At 37.5% G+C, this 20,749-nt stretch overlaps 1 protein-coding gene across 1 annotated transcript; it reads left to right on the plus strand.

Moving 5' to 3' along the window:
* The first annotated feature begins 2,177 nt into the window (after window positions 1-2,177).
* On the plus strand, window positions 2,178-15,309 carry xkr6a (XK, Kell blood group complex subunit-related family, member 6a). The gene is given in 5 exon segments (XM_046855460.1): window positions 2,178-2,839; window positions 5,160-5,413; window positions 5,416-5,803; window positions 13,743-13,939; window positions 14,071-15,309. Coding segments are annotated over 5 exon segments (1,920 nt in total). The 5' UTR covers window positions 2,178-2,726; the 3' UTR covers window positions 15,039-15,309.
* Window positions 15,310-20,749: the final 5,440 nt, after the last annotated feature.

The raw sequence follows: 20,749 nt of genomic DNA on the forward strand, positions 1-20,749 counted from the left end.
ATCAAGTAATGGAGTTTTCTAGGATTTTTGGGTAAAACTATTTTTTACAAAAAAGTAAAGGCAATTTTAGGAATCCCTGTTACAGGTTTCTAAACAAAACTCACCACATGAACTCAGTAGCAGAAATAGATCATGAACATGAGAAAACAGACATTAACATTTCTTTCCCTATTAACCCCATACATCCAGACTAGGAATTTCTGTTATTTTTATCTTATCACCACACCTAGAAAAGGCTTATTACACAATCATTTAAACGTGTGTGTACACTAAGCATAAGAAAAGAAAGACTGAATTCAAATAATATCAAATAAAACATTACTACAAAATATCTGAAAGCATACTGATGTGGTGTAAAGGAGTGTTTAAAATGGTTAAAACTATTTGAAGAGTATCTTCCTTTATCATCTTTTATCATCTCATCCACCACTAATATAAAGCTTGTTTGTCCCAGTGCGTTCACATTTGCCCTACCTGCCTGCAGATCTGCATTCCAAGTAACTAGATTCTATTTTCAGTTGACTTACTGGCACCAAATTGTGGTACAGTGGCTCAGCAAGATTCAGGACACTGTCATGTAATGCAACACCCATAGTGACTTTAGTCACAGTATTGCAAAACAGACTTTTTCTCTGGTTGGATATGGTGTACTGTACAGTATTTTTACTTGTCCAGCATGTCTGGGTATGCACAATGCACTAATTGAATCCTAATGTTCAGTAAACATGTATAAGTTTGAAGTCAGGGCTGATTAAGTTGAACAACATCCAAATGAGTTATTTCTTGTAGGTCCTTGCATTCCTGTCTTCAGTATTCAGCTAGACAGAAATCAATAAAAAGAATGATCCGGTTGAAAGCATGGTAAGATGATTTACGTTAAATATCAGATGCAAGCCACACCAACTCTTTTTCGATTTAATTTATATCGGTTTCCAAATCGACTGACATAATTCTAATCTATCCTGAAACAATGTGGCTTGTGGTAACTAAAGAGGGTTTGCTGTCCATTCAGATTACACAATAGTAAATGTGATTTGTCCAAAAAAAAAAAAAAAAAATTAATTAAATGGCAAATATATTAAGGCTCCTACAAATTGCTGTATAATTGCATGAACATCATAAATGACATGCAGGTTAGGCAGCTGCTACTGTGCCTCCTGAAACAGCTCTTCAGGAGTGAAGCTTGTTGGTAGGAGTGCATGCTCAGGCAATCAATAATGAACATCACATGGAGGCGTGTTTCAGCCTTCAAGTTACACACAATTTTAATTGTAAATCCATTTTTATCAGCATCATGAAAGATCTGGACAGCATAGTCTGGAGAAAAAAAGGAAAATTGTAAAAATAAAGTGAAAATAGATTTCCAGTAAAATACAGAATATCGAAGGGGGGTGGGGGTAATAAATGAAAACATTATCGGTCGTTCCTCCTCCAGGTTGAGAGTCTACTGAGATGATGGCTGGGGACCTCAGACATCAGAAGTTTTTTAATGGTGAAAATTTTAAACATAGGACATTGTACACCTGGACAAATGTTTCACCTCGCCAAATCTTAAAGGCTAAGCTCCAACTGAGGCAGTGCTATATTTAGCCCAACCCAACATAGTGAATACCTTTCCCATCAGTTCCGCATGGACCTTGGACACTCAATAAATGGTTCTTAGGTGCTGAATGCACAGGTCTGGAGTGGGGTTATGAGGGGCTTGGGTCCAAAAGCTCCAATTGTGCAACGAACAAACATGTGAACCTCATGTTCCACACAAATGTCAATGAAGAGAAAAAAATCAATTGTTCAATTTTCCTCAGCTGTGAAAAATCTCTCAGACTGTGTGATTGACATTTACCATTCCTGTTGGCGTCACTAGCAAGAGTCACACTGTACCAGTATTAGATGCATAAGGAGAAACAAGGTTAAGGAAAAAAAATGCTGCACACTTAGAACTGCAGTAAACTTGATTTGGGGGAATCTTAATGTCAGACAGAATTACATACTTTTTTCTATAGAGCATTAAATTTCATCTTATTTAGGAAATGTTATTTTAATCCACATACAATTGTGACATGCATTAAATTCATATGTAATACACTTAAAATTTCCTCCTGTCAGCTATAACACTTCTATTTCGCATCCGTTTATACCTAAGCAGTGTAGCAAGGCCCACCCCCAGTTGTCCCAGTCCACCTGGAGCAAGTATATAAAGCACAGAGAAAAAACAAAACACATGTTAGAGGTCATCAGTGACATGGTCCCACTGTTGCTATGGAAACAACACTTCTTTGGTTTAGAGAATCCATCTAGTTACCAAGGTAACCAATAATACAAAAAAGGCATAGTGCTTTTTAATTTATCGCTGAGGTTCGGTTACAACAAGTGCACCTAGGTTTGAAAGCATGGCACATACAAAAAGAGGTGATACAAGTGAACATTGCGGTAATGGTTTCATACCTGTTATGATAATCTTGGGTTCTCAGTCAATTCCTGAAAAAAAAGATGGAGTGAAAACAGGCACTAGGTGATGTCACTTGGTGTCTTAGATCGTTGGTGTTCCTCACAGAGAAAGAAAGCGCTTCACACCATACATTCTGGAGTCAGGAAGAGCTGTCGTGCTGCTTTACCTCACTGATCTGATCATCTATATTAAAAACAGAAGGAAATTATATTGGGTAGAGGCATCGACCAAACTGAGAGTTGGATATGTTAATAAGTCTGCTACTTCAATCTCAAGGATGCATGGCTATACTGCCACCTTCTGGATGAGGCTTTTATCACATAGGAACGTCTTAACAAAATCCGAATTATATATACTCCACAAAACCATTACTACAGACATGAGTAGTTGGTAAGTCAGAAAAATCAAGAACAGCATTTAATAATGTACATGGTAGCATATTTTTGACCTCATCTTTGTTATACACTCAACAATTTTACATGGTTCATGGTCAACTTTTATTAAGTAGGAACAATACAAGGACTATTTCAAGGCTTCCTAGCCTTATAATATTACTATGACTGTCACCAGGGTTCTGGCTCTAGATATCAGTGAGCTAGTTGCTGGAATAAACTCTACAAAACAGCAGAAACACACATTCCAGATACACCAGTTGAACTGAAAAAGTCCCTTGCACCAGTCTGCTTAATAGGATCACGCAGTAGTTTGTGCACAGACAAGTTACCCATTAGCATGCTGATTAGTGTGCCTTAGGCATATACATCTGCATGTACACCTTTAATCAAATTAAGTCAAGTCAAGTCAAGTTTCACAAAAGACAATGTCTCAAAGCAGCTTTACAGAATTTAAGAGTTAAGGTGAACGATGTGTATTTATCCCTGATGAGTAACCATGGTGACTGTGGCAAGGAAAAACTCCATTAGATGTTATGAGGAAGAAACCTTAAGAGGAACCAGACTCAAAAGGGGAACCCATCCTCATTTGGGTGACATCAAGAGTGTGATCATAAATCTTTAAACAATACAGAACACTGAAAAGTAAGAAGTAATTTCATGAGCACTGGAATGTGTGATTATGAGTAATGTCCTTCCTACAGTCTTATACAGTCATTTGAAATTGTGGAACCAGGAGCTACTGAAAAACTCATAAAATAGCTTAACATTTGCGATCATCATAGATATTATTAGATATATAATATGCTCAGTAGCCAGGCTGTTTTCAGCATAAGTTTGATGTAAATGTAAATCTTTTACAATAATACTAAATAATGTCTAGTAATTTCTGACTGGTGTGCTTTATTTAAAATAGCCAAATAGTTAGCCAATAATGAAATCATTCTATTTCTATTTTCTTTTCCATTACATAAAGTAGTCCAAATAAAGAATATATATACATTTTTTTTATTGTCTATACTGACAACTGTGTGGTTTGTCAACTCACATGCAAAGCATTAAACTATTGACTAAAATGTGAATCTATAATAGTGATACTAGACATACATGGATATATTATTGCATGCCTGCTCTGGTTACACGCACATGAAAGCAATATTCTTCTCCAGAGATCAGCAGGCAATTATGTGCATTGCATTATTCAACCCACTCTCATACAGAATTCACTTGGCTTCCCCTGGAGAATATTACTCCAGCGTTTGATTTCATAAAAATTGCATGCCCTTGAGTGCTGGAGAAACACATATGCACACAAATGGTTCATTTAGTAGTATAGGCTAATATTAAATGGCCATGAGGTTTCCTTTACTGCTATCATAACTAAAAGGAGCACAACCACGCCTGTACTGTCAGTTTTATGTTTGTTAGAACGTGCATGTTGTATGCTATATTTTTCCACTGAACCTGTACTTTTGCAACATCGGTTACAGATTTTGATAAAAGTTCTTCTTGATAGCGATCACATATTTTTGCTGGAAATTAAATAGGGACCTGTTTAGGTAGGATACTATGGTGATCGACAGTTAGTCAGTTTATTCAGCCAGGTCAATATTCTTGATAGAAGTCAAAGTCAAGAAGAAGAGGAAGAAGAAGATATTATTAATTTCATTCATTTTCAGCAACTGCTATTTTGGGATATTGTGCTGAATTCAGGAACAATTTAGGGAACACTAGGTGCAAGGGGGAAGAGGGAGGCAAATCCTTCATAGGGCACCATGCACACACATTTTTGTGGATAATTTCTGTGTATGATAAACCCCATAAAAACATTGGGAGACCATGCAGACCTCCACACAGACAGTAACCCAAGCTCAAGTCCAGACAATTGATCCTGCATGTGTGTAAAGGGGAGGAAATATGATAAATTTTTGTCCACGAGGGAAAGTATGAGATGCAAGAAATGTGCATTTAGGATTCTCATAGTTAAAATAGTTAGGATTCCATGCAATCTATATTGTATTTCCAGGTCGCCTCGTGGTATAATCTTGCTTGACACTGAAAACTCTGAAACAAAAGTCAGTACTCTAATGGTAGAAGGCCTGACTGGCATTCATCTTTGACACAGCCACGTCTAAAGTGTTAAATTAGCCATAGAGTGTTTCGATGCATCACTATGTTGATGCATCATGAGTAACACCATGAGTGTTTAAATCCACTGCTGGTTGGAGAGAAACAGTGCATTTACAGTTCTCTGAGCTTTAGACACTCTTATTTAGAATTTCTCCAGATTAATGAAGTTCTCACGTTCTTGGTTTAAGGCTGCAGAGCACAGGTATTTGGGAAGTGACGTCAGCAGCCCCGAAACGGAGGAAGGGGGGACGAAACGTTTCGGCGAGCAAGATGGCAGCGAAATCCGATGGCGTGGGGGTCGTTACCGGGTTCGCGCATCTGGATGAGCAGGACGATGCGGCGGCCAACGACGACGACCTGGACAGCGCGGCCATTCACATCTGCCACTGCTGCAAGTCGTCGTCGTGTTACTGGGGCTGCCGGAGCGCGTGCCTGCGCTCCTTCACGGCCAAGGGAACCGGAGAAGAGGAAGAGGAGCGGAGGAGCGCTTATGGCTGGACTGTCTGTGGATCGTGCTGGCCATGCTCGTGTTCTTTTGGGACGTGGGCACCGATGTGCTGTTGGCCGTGGATTACTATTTGAAACGGGACTACGCGTGGTTCGGGCTCACGCTCTTTTTCGTGCTCGCTCCGTCCGTGCTCGTGCAGATCCTCAGCTTCAGGTGGTTCGTGCAGGACTACACGGGCGGAGGCCTCGGTCTGGTGCAGGGTCTGAGCAAGAGAGCCACCGCTGGACTGAGCGCAGGCAAGTACGGCCGGCGTACGTGCTGCCACATCTCCATCTGGACATGGCAAGTGCTGGTGCATCTCCTGCAACTGGGCCAAGTGTGGAGGTAAGACTGGACTCTATGATGTGCTCCATCTCCTTCTTTTTCCCCCCGCATGCAGTCTCACACTTTGTGATATTAAATATATTCCCCTTTCACCCTTATAAAGGCAATTAAAATAATGATATATGCAATTACATACAAAAGCATCAGTGTATTTTATGTAGGCATCTCCCTGTGCACTGACTTTCTTCAGGTGAATATATTTCTAGAGACATGCTTGAACGTAGGACTAGGCTGATGTGCTGGTGGGGGGAAAACTCCATTTATCAATATCACATCTGTACTGCATGCCATCATGCCAGTGTGTACACCAAATACCTGAGTTTGCTCTGTTTCTGTATGGATGAAGTCTGTGAAGATTTTCAGTTTTCTCATCAAAGGAATGTGTAGGAGAGTGAAAATGACCCTACTGGTAATTTTATCTCAAGGACCTTCGCCACACATGCACGTCTCCTCATTCACTGCACAATCAATCACTAATATGTCATTTACTGATTTAGTTTATCCAATCTGTTTGGCATTTTTTCTTAAATGCCATAGCGTAGTAGGTGTGTTGTTTTTGTTGAACTAAAAATGAAATGTATGAATAAGCATAATAATTATTCATTATATTCTGCCTCCACAAGAAGGCAGAGTCACTGATTACAGACTAAAAATAGGATTACATTTGAAGGGACCCACTTATAAACAATTAGTTAAGTGTCATATGTGTAAATCTACTTGCCTGGTCACTTAAGTTAAATCTAAAGGGCTGTTGATATTATCCTCAGTGTTGCAAATCGACATTTGGCTGGCACAGAATTTTCAGAATAAAAGTTTCATTGGTTGTTACACCTTTGTTCTGTTGTGCCTAATGTTAGGAACAATGCTGTGATATTAAGGAGATTCTAGTAAATTGCAAAGTTTTTTTGAACCCCTAGCATTCATGGATGTCTATATATAAAACGTAAAACTTTTACCGGTGCATTCTAAAACATTTATGAAGTCAAATTGATCTTGTGTTGTGTGCTGAGGAGGTAAAGCTCACCAGTGCACTTTTTTTTAAAGCTGCAGGTTCTGCATTATAACCACCAACATAAAACCACTTTTGCTTTTTCAAGGTCAGCAACCACTGAAACCACAGAACAACACTGCTGACATATAGAAAATTTGATTTATAATTAGTGACTGGGAGTAAAGAAGCTGCCAAACGGTGTTGCATTAGAATTGAAAATAAATGATAATGCAAATCAGTGATTGTTGCACTCTCTGTGCTATATCAGTAGCTGAAACAGGTTCAAAAATCGTTACTTATAAATACGCACATTTGCTTTAATCAACGTTTTTTTACTCTTGCAACAGATCTGTGGTTTCATTTTGAAAGATTGGAATATTTAGAACTTTATCAGGATTAGAGGCCAATATGATTACAGTTTGCACTGATGCACTTATTAGAAAGGAAACTCTGCCTCTGCTCTGCATTTATATCATTTATTAAGTTTTACTTCTATAAACACATCCAGATGGAATGCTTATTTCTTTAAAACATATCTTTGACCAAAGTAATCTGGAGAAGCCGTATGGACAGGAGTGGTAGGTTTAATGTATTGTAATGAAGTTAAATTGCTTTAATTTGCATGAATTCATCACAAAAAAAACCCTAAATATATGTGCTGAAAAGATATGTGCAGATATACTGTAAGTTATATATAAGCACAAATAATGATTAATATTTTTAAGTGCTAGTGCCAATTCTGAGACAAATGGACTAGAAGTTGAGTCTTGGGTTCAGGGATCATCATCAGCCGAGATGTGTGAGATATTATCACTACCTTCTGCAGAACTAGTGAACTGACTGTGGTTCTGTTGTTGTGTTTCCCTGTGGTTGTCCAAACACACAGAGCACAAATCTGGCAGACTCAAGCAAAACGTTTGCTTCCCATTAGCATCATTTAAGCTCAGTGGATACGCACATATGGTGCCCTTGGCAAAGCTAACTGTAAAGAGGTTTGATTGGAGTGTTAAGAGTGAAATCTTGATACAGAGTTTGGCTGCTAGGAAATTGAAAATCCCCCTTAAGTCAACTGAAAACAAAAGATTTTTGATGGGGTCACTAGCCCAGACTTGCAGTCTTCTTATTTCATCCTGAACTGGGATTAATGTAACACTGTGAAAATGCAGAATCGGATCAATAACAAAACCTCAGTATATCAAGGAACATATTATTATTTAAAATCATTTCAATATATATATTTTTAAATATCAGCAATAAGAGAGTATACAGCAAGACTTTTTACAAGTGAATTATTAAAGGTTTTCTTCAGAGCACACTGTAGATGAGCAATAGGAGATGGGCCATACCCAGATGGTAGTCTTGGCATGCTGACCTTATTTCCCACTGCTCTCCTGCACCCCATTAGTACCCTACACTCACTCATCACACAATTTTCCATTTTCCACTCAGCTGCAGTGTGACAGCAGCTGCCATGGAACCTCCTTGCTGCAGTCAGTCATCTCAAATTCCTCTTTCATCAGCATGCACTAAATGTATTCTTCTTCTGCCTCCAATAATTACACCAAACTGTCATCAGTATGAACGAACTGATTCACACAGCTATAGGTGGAATATCCAGTCACCTTGAGATGGGCTGGAGGCAAGCAGTGATGCAGTATTTCACACTTGAGCAAGCCATTAGATCCTCCTGAGTCTATTAACCTCTCCATATAAAACCAGGGCGGTGCAAAATATAGTGGATTTGCAGTGATAATGCAAAGAAACAAGAAGACAAACAACTGAAGGAGATAAAGTGGTTCATATTCCAGGAAGAGGAGATGCTGACTCCAGTCCTACCCTTTTCACTGTGACTGTTTGATGATTCACTACTTCTGTATGACAGCATTTGGAAAATCAATAATAATGGCTTGGTGTAATTATTCTAAATGCAATGGGACTTTCTGTCCTCAGACACCAGGCACGTGTTGGTGATCTTTGAATAATTTTACAGGTCAAAACACCTAACCAGTGTCAGATCTGTTCTTAATACTTGGCTTAATGTTTTGCATGCAGCAAATTTATAAGAAACAACATAGGAAGAAGTCATTTCTGTTACAGTCCGGTAACAAGCTGCAGAGCAGAAAAAATGATATTACATGAACATTTTTCAAAATTTGTAAGAGACTTCTTATATTTTTAGAGAGTTGTTGTTAGAATATGCTTTTGTGCAGTAGAAGTAATGCTATACACCATGTTCTTCACATTGATTTTGATTAATGGATATATTTAAAGGCATATTTCTGTTTTGCGCCTCCATGTGAATTTGCATTGAACTATTTAAAATATACAGCTGCATTATACTGAAGTTGGATTTTCCATTATTTCGAATTAGACCCGCCATTTCACTGACAGCTGAGGTCCTTTTGCTATAACTTTTCATTTGCTTTGACTTTATTAATTTCTCTCCACTTCAGTCTTTTTACTATGATTTTGTCAGTTTGGTTTTAGTTTATGTCTCATTCTCTTCTCATGACTCTATTCTTTTCTGTTGGTTTTGCTTAAGTTGCCTCCATGAACTGATGCTCCTAAAAGAAGCTCGGGTTTTAGTTGTGTGTGTGTGTTGGTGGGGGCTAGGGGGGGTGTTAAATAGAAAAAGTGGGAAATGGAGCAAGGTGCTTGTAAGTCCATCTCTCCATTTATCCACATTTTCTTTGTTTTTATACACAGTTTTATGGTATTTTATATGTATTTAATCTCCTCAATTTCTGTGTTAGATTCGAATCTTCCAGTTATTCAATGATACCCAAACACTTAATAATTTGGTCTAAAGTATGACCCTGATTTTCTCTTTTCCACAAAGGTATGTTTCTTGTCAAGAGATTTCAGCATATTGGTTTAAATCCACTGTCTAAGCTAGAGAGTATTTTGCTGAGGAAGGCCTTTTCTCTTCTTGTGTATTTGTTCAGTGAATTTAATTGAAGAGGAGAGCCCGTTTGAACACTCTCCCCAGGAAGCTCTTTGCAGGAAAACGCTTGAGGCTCTTGTGGGATTACACAGATGTAGCATTGCCTTTCATCCGAGCTGTAACATGGAGACATCTACAGCAAAGTACATCAAAAGAGGAGCATTCTCTTCAAAAGCTTCTCCCATATGGTGAATGTGATATGGGTATTCAAACATAATTAAATATTTTAATTCCTTTGTGAAAAACAAATGAAGCTGTAATTAATAATCATGATCACAATGTATTTGGACTGTATATTCATTCATAGCATCTTGATTAAATGTGTTATTAGCACATTTACACTCGCATTTTATGTGAAATGATCAGTACCAGGATATATAACCCTCAAATACAAAATGAATGGAATAATCAGATTCTTTTTATTCAACTATAGTCTAATATGTCTACATGCTGGTTAATTCCCTCTGCTGTCTTCTAAAAGTTCATTAATGAAAGACACAAAGACCTGCTCAGAAAATTTAAAATAGAATTGACATCCATTTAGCTTTATGTTATGTAGCTTTATGTTGTGTGTTGTAGCTCTATGTTGTTTAGTGTAGCACCAGGGTTCTGGAGGAACGTTGTCTCATTTTTACTGTGTACCACTGTGTAAAGTAGAAATGACAATAAAAGCCTCTTGAATTGACTTGATCCTTGAGATCTTGTCTTGTCCTTGGGATTTACATTGCTAATATCTTGTGAAAGATCCTTCTGTTGAAGTTTACTGAAAAAATTAAGGTGAAGTTTTTGCATGATTATTGCCATTTAATAAATTTGTTGATTAGATACTTTTATGTTGTATGCATTTATGTTTAGTCTTCCCCTTCCAGAAATTTGCTTTTAAATGCCTGAGTGTGTAATGTGAATTCTGAATCCTCACTGAGCCTTGTGCAGTGGTCCAACATGGCTGCAGGTACAAAAGATGGACGATCACGCTGTCCCTGTTGGAGTGTGGCAAATGTGTGGGTTTGTATGGGCAATCAAAACTCAAGCTCAGATTGTCAGGGCTAATTTCTCTACAGTCAGTCATAAGCAGCATGACTCACTGAACATGCGGCCAAGCTTAATTGAAGCTCCTCATAAACTATCCTGCACATATCCTTGCCAAGCTGTTAGATGACTTGCCAATTTGGTGTGAGTGCTGAAGTACATAGGACACTGTGTTCTTTAAAGAATTATGCATACATGCTAAATATTTTTTAATACCCTTATGCCTAATGTTAGTGGGGTTTTTTTTGTTTGTGTTTTCTCCTCTTTTTTCCGCTATAATGTTCTTAGCACAATGTTCTGTACTCATTGTTATTGCAAAACTATATAATTTCAATTAAACATGAAAAAGGAGGCATTTGAGCTCAGTATGCAGCAGGACCAGAGCAGCAGCATATAAAGAACTTTCATTCCTTAAATACAGCAACCATGTAGTCATTTTCTTATGTATTTGTTTTCCAGCTGAGCATGAATGTCCTCATCTATGACACATTTGTTCTCTGGCCATTCTCATTAACCCAAATGACTCAAATGGCCTGGCAGTCTTCCAGTTACTCATAGAACCACAGCTACGTATTCAGCTTTCATATAAATTACTGCTATCTTTTTCTATGGGGAATCACGATCGATCAAAGCATTGATATTAGCTCTTGAGGAGTGTAGTCACTCAAGTTTGATGCTGATCTTTAGTGAGGGGGAGACTCTTATTTGAGAATAAAAATCATCAGCCTCGATACTTTTTCTCTTGCAGAAAAGAGTCGTACATGTACTGATAATGCTCTCTTGATAATGAAAATTGCTCAGTTCTTTAGTATTGTACTTTGCTGATGATGAGAATTACTCAATCTATAGGTTATACAGTCGTCCCTCAATTTATCGCGTTTTGAATTTTGCGGTCCCACTTTATTGCGATTTTTAGTTTGCCAAATAACTATTTTGTTTTGCGAATGGTCTCAATTTCAGTTTATCATAAGAAACGAGTAGCATTACAAGAAACCGTAGGTTTTCACTCATTTATTTGTTGTAGTATCCTCTGACATAAAAGGGCAGAGTTGAAGACATACGCCAACAGATTTAGCCAATGAAAATACGGAATGCGGTCCTGTATCTTTAACTCAGCCTCTTTTTTGATGTCATAGGACAGTTCAACCAATAAACAAGCAGAGAAACTATTCACGGGCTACGCTACAGTACTGTACTGCACTGTACTACAGTACTCACTAAAAATTAAATATTTTTCCACAAATTTAAACAAAATTCATCTCGCTATATTCTTGCAAATGTTTTCTGTGTGTGTTTAAAGTGTGTGTAAGGATGATTTATGGCTTAAACAATAAAAAAAAGCATTTATGGAATAGCGTCCATTTGTCACGAAAATTCCTTTTTCGCGGTCGGTTTTGGCACGTAACTACCGTGATAAACAGGGGACGGCTGTAACATACTTCAATACAATGAGTCTTGACCTCCAATGCTTTAATGGCAGATTATTACAGACTGAGGATTTGCTGTCAGAATTCTGTAGTGCTTCTGGTGAATCCTGCTTTGGTCATTATTAGTTTACACTTGAACCCCTAATTGTGATCTTGTCCACTTTCATCCTATCATTGTGCTGCTGCCCCATATGCTTAGTTCACATTTAAACCAGAGGTGTGATCGTTCAAGAACTCCTGAATCTGTGCATCAAAGATCTGCACAGGAACTATTGGTAGGTGCTGGAGAGTTTTCTGTCTCTTCATGTGAAGCACGCAAACAAAGCTCCACTTTACAACGATGTAGCAATTCCTCTCACAGCTGTTGCGTTTGTTCAATGCTTGTTGACATCTATTCTACTCCGAATGCCAACACAGCTAGGGTGTCCATTTTCTCTTATCCACAGAGGACCTTGTCTTCCTTTTCCTACTGGGGCTTGCAGCTACTTTGGTTGCTTCTTTCGTGTTCCTCTGCAATCCTGAATCATTGGGTTAGGTTGCTAAATAGCAGTAGTTGTTAACATGTATATGTGACCAGGATAAACAAGAGAATGCTGTTATAAATGACGGTGTTTTCAGCAGGGAGACAACACATACAATAGGCAGAATGTCTGCTCTCTGAGAACAGGTGCATATTAATAAATTGATAGCAAAATGGAACCCTTTTTGATGGTGCACTTTTTATTAGAATAATTTTATGCAATCTTAATCAAGAAATTTTTGGGTCATTATTATCATTATGCACTAGCTACTTCTTTTCTTCAGCAAGATGAAATTAGGATATAGGGCAAATATGAGGTAATGAAGGGCTTTTTATAGGCAATACACTATGTCACGGTCACAGTCATGAGGTAGTTGTCTTTGCTGTTAGTACCCACTTTGGAAACGAGCACACAGGAAAACTTCACAAATTTGGCTAGGAGTGAATCTGCCCAAACAATTCCAAAATTTAAATAAGTATAATTCATGAGACCTCCATGAAGGTTAATATAGACAGCAGAATAACACAGGAAGAAAATTAGCTGAAAGTAGCTGCAATAGAGAGGAATGTACGTCGACATCCCTGCTACTAGAAACAAGTTTAAAAGATTAGGGAAAAGCCCAAGACTGTATTTCGATAGCAACCTACACATGATGCACATCAAGAATAAAATCAATCATTTGGAAATTAAATACGGATGAAATGTGTGTATCCATAAATAAGAGTCGCACTATAAAAATTTCACTATCTATTAAATATAGGTCTTGTGTTAGGAACATTTTATTCAGTGGTTTGTTATTATTTCAGTGTACTACTGCTTGTCCTTGTGAAGCATTAATGAATGTGGAGGAGTGTAATAAAATTCAGTGAGCTCCTGAGTTTCAATGAAGTCTGTCCCTGGAGTGAGAAAGGGTAATGTCTGTTTTTTTCAATGCCATACTGTAAAATGTAGTCGTCATTTGCACTACTACACATGATACGTTTCTCCGCAGCACATTATGTAAGTATGTTTTCACTTTTCCAAACAGATACATTCGGACTATGTACCTGGGCATCCAGAGCCGACGTCAGACCAAACACAGGCGGAGATTCTATTGGGCCATGATGTATGAATATGCTGATGTCAACATGCTTCGGCTGCTGGAGACATTTTTGGAGAGTGCTCCCCAACTGGTGCTACAACTTTGCATTATGATCCAGAAGAACCGGGCTGAGACTTTGCAGTGTAAGTAATGAATCCATTTAGCTCCAGTCTTCCTTAAATTTACTGTCAGTAAGTTAGAAAAAGACTGGGTGTCCCTTTCACAGGATGTATTTCTTAGGCAAACCGATACATTTCTGCTTCATTTCCTTTAGGTGTCTCTTTATTGGGATCACTGATGTCTCTGTCCTGGGTGTTAGCTTCATACCATAAGCTCCTGCGGGACTCCAGAGATGATAAGAAGAGCATGAGCTATCGAGGGGCACTGATTCACATCTTTTGGAGGCTCTTCACCATTTCTTCAAGGGTGCTCTCCTTTGCTCTCTTTGCATCAATCTTCCACATCTACTTTGGCATTTTTGTGGTTATGCACTGGTGTGCCATGGCCTTCTGGATTGTGCATGGAGGCACTGATTTCTGCATGTCTAAGTGGGAGGAGGTGCTATTCAACATGGTGGTTGGCATTGTCTACATATTCTGCTGGTTTAACGTGAAGGAAGGCCAGACACGCTACCGGATGATGATCTACTATTTTGTGGTGCTGGCTGAGAACACGGTGCTAACCTGTCTGTGGTATACCTACAGAGACCCAACCACCACAGACTCTTACGCAGTGCCAGTCCTGTGTGGCGTTTATGTAAGCTTTGCCTCAGGAGTGGTCTTCATGGGCATCTACTATGGAGTCCTTCACCCCATGGGCCCAAGGATGAGGGTGCTAGCCAGCTCCTGCTGTGCCGATCTACTGTGGGGTCTCCCTTTACCCCCTGAGGCCGAGCCAATGGCACCAACCCCCGGTCCTTATGCCACACAAACAACCCCGAGCAGGGCATCCACAACAGGTTATGGGCAGCAGGATGAGTCCACGGCAGAAACCTGTCTACCAGTGTTTCAGGTACGATCCCCTGAACACACCACACCATTGGGTCGTCATCGACCAGAAGGGCCGCTCATCAAGATTGATATGCCCCGCAAACGTTACCCAGCCTGGGATGCTCACTTTGTGGACCGGCGCCTAAGAAGGACAATTAACATCCTGCAGTTTATCAGCCCCTCGGCTGTAGGCATCAGGTACAGGGATGGGCCACTTCTCTATGAGCTCCTGCAGTATGAGTCTTCTCTGTGACTATGTTTTCTCTTCTCTACACCCTTCAAATTTTTCTTTAGTTTTTTTACCATTAGCCATTATGTGTTCTTGTTTGTTTTTTTTTTACCTTTTATTCAAAATCAAAAGGGTTTAAAGTTTTTTGCAACAAAAAATGTTTTGTAATTATTTATTATAAATGAATACGTAAAATGTGAAAAACAAAACTTGATCTTAGTCATTGTACATTTTCTTATGCAAACTGTGAGTGTATATTTATTTGTACATATGCATCTTTTTTTATATAGTCTATTTAAAAGAAAAAAATATCAACTTCCTTTAAGAGGATATATATATATATATATATATATATATATATATATATATATATATATATATATATATATATATATATATATATAAATAAAATATCTCTTCTGTCAGTGTGTTTACAGCTAGCTAAAACCATCCCATTGGAAAAATGGAGGTAAATTGGTCCTGTCCATGCTACTTTTCAATTCCGTTCAGTTCCCATTTTGCTTATTTTTAGTTGTTTTCCCATTTGTATTCTCTTGTAAATAGTTGGTCAGTGTTCTGACTTCTGGGTTAGGCTTCTGGCTTACTTTGCACTTACACTGACCTCTGCAGGCAAAAGCTTAAAATTGACAAATTATTCAGTGGCATTCATTGACTGATTGCCTTAAAGATTCCTTAAAAATAAGTACTTTCTAGAAATGTGGTTAATGACATACCTCATTTACTCATAATGGCACAACTTTCATTAAAATTTCATAGAGTACATTTTGCAGGGCATGCATTGTTATTTTTAGCAGGCACAAAGTGAAAGTTGTAGAGTTTTAATAAATATATATGTAATGTACAGTTCAAGCTTTGTTTGACTTATGAAAAGCACGCCAAAATTATTTTCATGACAGTGAAGCCAGGTCTACTGCTTTCCTGCTGATTTAATTTAGTCTGCAATGTATTACTGGTAAATTGGTCTCATAGCTATTATTATATAATAATATCTGTGATATGAGACCAATTAGTCAAACTGGGTTTTAATACTCCTTTAAATCTGTGTGTAGGGTTTAAAAGGGGAAAATGCTGTACTAATCTTTGGATAGGTGGGCATCGAGGTGACCCGACAAGACTGCTTTAAAGCATCGTGCTTATACCTTCTTAGCTGTCCATCTGCCCTGCTGCATTATTGTAGGAATGGTCAGGCATTTCTCCTCCATTTATCCAGGTCCCCCACAAGCATCTTTCTGTTGGTGCTCATTATCATGGTTTTTAGTCCAATTCCCCATTTGGACATTAAACCAAGTAATAAATTAAAAGGTGCAATGCTTGTCAGTGATTCCTCAAGGAATCATCTGCATACATTTTTTTTTTTTTTGTATTTTATCTTTTTTTATCTTTTAATTTTGTCCAAAAAAAGCTGAGCTTAAAGAGCTAAATAGTTATATTTGCCTGAATATACCTGTTTTATTTCCAAAATCTAAAAAAACATTGCAGTGTTTCTTTCCTGAAGATGAGAATGCCTTCCTAAATCGCATCCTCTACTGTAACCTAACCACTTGTCAACAACCTTCTTACTCTGGATAGGTGCTTACAACAATACAGTTTTTCCTGAGCAAACAGCTCATTGTTGGCTATGGTGCTACATTCTTACACAGATCATGTACTTTCGTGAAAATACTTGGACTTGGAATGATTGGTAAAACGGCTCAGTTGATGTGTTTGTAAGGGTGCGTAGCTGCACCTTTTGCATTAAAAGGATATATTTATATACAAAAAAAAAACAACAACCAATAATAAAAACCAGTCATCCAGACCAAATAAATATCTAATTGTAGTTAAGTCAAGGAAGCTGGAACTAACAAACCAGAGAGGTTAAACATTTAGTTGTAATGCCTTCTTTTGAAGGAATCAATAGACAGAAAGTTGTTTTATCTCACTTCATCTCATCTTTATTTCTATTAAATATGCGTTACTTCTGCTATGAACATCAACACACTTCAGGTTTGGTTAGAAGTACACTGCTGTGGCTCCATTGTGCCTGCTGTGATCCTAAAATCAGATGCCATGCAGGTGAAGGGTTCTTGCCAGGGTTGGAAATGAGCTTGAGAGACAGCATATTAGGGTTGAAATGACAAATTCACCTGTGGTAAATGAATAATTACTGTTTGTGACTAAAATAAACATTCAGTGAGGATGTGATGCTGTGGTTTGAACTCTTGTATGCGTGCCTCTGAACACGGCTCCTTCCCTGGTTGCTGCTAGCCCTTCCCTTAATAATAGTGTATGGCTCAGGTATATTCTGGTGCAGATATTCTACAGATGACAGATATTACAAATTAGCTTGTTTGGGTTTTCTTTCAGATGTTGTACGTTAAGTGAAAGCGTTCACAACACGGTACCTCTGCATATGAATAGTTAAACGAAGGACTTGTTTTTAGGCCACTTCAGTTCACAATTCTGGTTTTGTTGTTTGCTGCAGGTTTTATATTGTAATGTCGCTTTTGCCAAAACCTACTCCAGGTGAAAATAGTTGCTAGGTATGTCCCATGGTTAATCCCAATCCTCCAGGTGCTAAAACACTGTGATTGTTTTGTTTATTCTCATTAGCAGCTTAATTTGAATTGTTTTATATCGTTAAAGCATAGCTCAGCATAAAATTCAGTTCACTAAAACACTGGGGGGAAAAAAGCAGTAGTCTTACCTGCTGCCACTGCTCTGGCATTGGGACACTGTTTAATGATTGTTAGAACTTTTGGGGTGCTCACAGATACCTGTTTTTTCTTTTGTCCTGTTTTTACAGTATTTCTATCATGTAAATTTGTAGAGAATACTATAAACTGACTACTGAAAAATGCGGTGAAAATGATTGAACGCTCATTATGCACACCAGTGCTTAGCTCAGACTCTATTACAATTCTAAGCAGATGCTTGATCTTAATAACAATCCCTTAGGCATGTCTGTCATTATGGCCGCTTTATTTGAATCCGTGGTGCTTTCATATTGCTGGTGCTTAATGCTGCCAAGTCAAACCTTTCAGCAAACAACAATGCCAAAGTGCACATTTTTTAATTATAGTTATTTGTTTGTTTTTCACATGTAGAAACCGAACATGATGCGTGTGGAACATGACATTGCCGCATATAGTTATATATACATTCCAGTCTAATTTTAATATTGCAGAAATGGAAGATTCGATGGTGCACCTGCACAGGAAAAGTCAGTCTTGTGCACAGCCCAATATAACTGTTCTTAAAGTGTTACAGATACAGCAATACTCGATATTTTATTATATCTATTCATTTGGAAGACAGTTTTATCTAAAAGCGACTTATAGTTGTGGTCGGATCCGTGGCGATTCTGGAACTTAAATTCGCAGCCTTTCTGTCACAAAGCACAACTTAACAACTAAGTGGCATTGCGAATTTCTTTTTTACTTATTATTGTAAAAAAAAAAAAATACGCTATTGGCACATTACAGACAAATTGAAAATGTGTTGTCCAGTTTTGCTGTACTTGGTAGACTTTTGAGAACATTGTCATGAAGGTGCTAAAGCTGAACCGCCTTTGTATATAACGGTTTATGAAGATGTAAAAAGATTTTCATATAAAGCCTTACTGTATATTAACTGTAATAGATTGTTCATTAAAAAACACAATAATGAACAGAAATGTCTTGTACATTGTAAAATACAAATGTAGATTCTGTTATTTAAAGACACTTTATAATGCTTTTTATTTGTTATACATTGTGTTCCTTTTCTAAATGCCATTGTGAATGAACATTATGTACTAAATGCTAAAGGAACCGAATGCTAAAGCTACAGTGTAGCATTCACTATGTTGGTTTGTCTTTTTGTTTAGCAGACGTCAGTAATCTGATGTGATGTATGCATGTTTTCCCTCCATTTTACATGTACTGAGGAGTATCACAGATATAATTCAAGATTTAATTCTTGTAGTCAGCATGGGCCGTTATAATGGAATCAATGGACTTTTTTGCGAGGTCATATTGGCATCCCGTGTAAATGAGTAACGTCAAGTGCCGAACAACTCGATTAGCAGAACTGCAAATTTATTTGAATCATTATTAATCATAATACAGCGAGTGATTATGTAAAAAAAAGTCTAATGTCTGCATTTAATGTCCAGTTTTGCTCTACTGGAGCAGGGAATTGGTCATTATAAGAATTTGAAAACTATCCATTAAAAGATTAAGCTTGTTTTACATTTCAAAATTATGTAATCTGCAAAATATACATTCACTCCAGTAGACAGAATGTTTAAACTGCCTCAGAATACACAGCATGTAGTTCTTCAGTGATACAAGCACATGGATTTGCAACTGTGAACAGTGGGGGAAAAATGTCACCTCAGTTATGTGATATTGTGTACATTCAGTCCTTCAGGGGTTTTATTTCTGAGCTTTTACTGTTCATATTACCTCTGCACATTTCCTATATAAGTGTTTGTTCAGTGACACGTTTTGCAAAACTATATCCCATCTTAAAATGGATTCGGGCTAAAGCAATCAAGATGCTGTTGAATTGTAGACTTTTATGTTTAATTCGGTGTATTTAACAAAATCATATTTTATTATCATTTAGGTATTACAGCCTTTATTATAGTCCCTTTCTAACAGGCAAAATAATATTAGTCCCTAAATTTTAACAGGCAAAGTGACTGGACAATATAACAATTATAGGAATTATTTTTTAAGCTTAGATGCAAAATGTGCATTTAAATATCATCTGAATTTCAGTACCCATGTTCACCAAACCTTTACTGCAGCCACTTTAATGTGCAGTTCTATACGTTTCAGAATTTATCCTACAACTTTTATCAGCAGTCACATCATCAACACAAACCATTAATATTTGCCGACTCCTCGAACTGGAGCAAGAGGAAAAAAGAAGAATGTAAAAAAAAAAAGTCTGCAATGATTTATAGAAAAAAAAAATTGCCCAACCCATTAAAGCTAAAAGTCAACATTTCATTCACATCTTGATTGTTTCATTTGAAATCTATTTTTGGTGGTATACAGGAGCAAAATACTTATGGAAGTATATATACAGAATTTTATGTTTGTTGTGCATAAGCCTTTGTTTTTGCTTTAAGCCATTAATGCTCAGTGTCCTGTTCGACAATATATAGCGTATTGCTTCGACATGAAAGTCCAGATTTCAACATTTATTTTGTGATTCAGTAAAACTGGTCCAAAATGTAATGCAGAATGATGGCTTAACCAAAGTTGTTTTGGAAGTCTCTGAAACGTTTGTGAAAAATGTTTTCCTGTCTTCATTAGTCTGTGTTGCATAAGGGGACATCACCTTGTTGGATGTAATTGAGTTTTTTAATCAAAGCACGAGAACATTGTCTTTGGTATCCAAACAATGCAATATGATCACGTTCTCTATTCTGGTCTTGAAACCAGTCACTTTTGAAAGGAATGTTACACCAATTTCCTTCTTATTTTTTTCTGCATGTAGGTAGAAAATTCTGTACAGAATGTATGAAGTATGATGTACACAAAATGTATATTTCCTATTCTCTGACAAAATACTCGGTATATATTTTAACAGTGGTGGAGTTACACAGTACTTTTGATAACTAACATATTGTACATTCAATAGCTTATATTTATGATATACTGTGAAGCAAACCAATATTTCTGTAGTGTTTGAACAATGGTGAGACATGATGACATCACGGTTTGGATGTCATTGTTGCT

Source organism: Silurus meridionalis, chromosome 8, assembly GCF_014805685.1.
Source record: "Silurus meridionalis isolate SWU-2019-XX chromosome 8, ASM1480568v1, whole genome shotgun sequence".
Taxonomy (NCBI): domain Eukaryota; kingdom Metazoa; phylum Chordata; class Actinopteri; order Siluriformes; family Siluridae; genus Silurus; species Silurus meridionalis.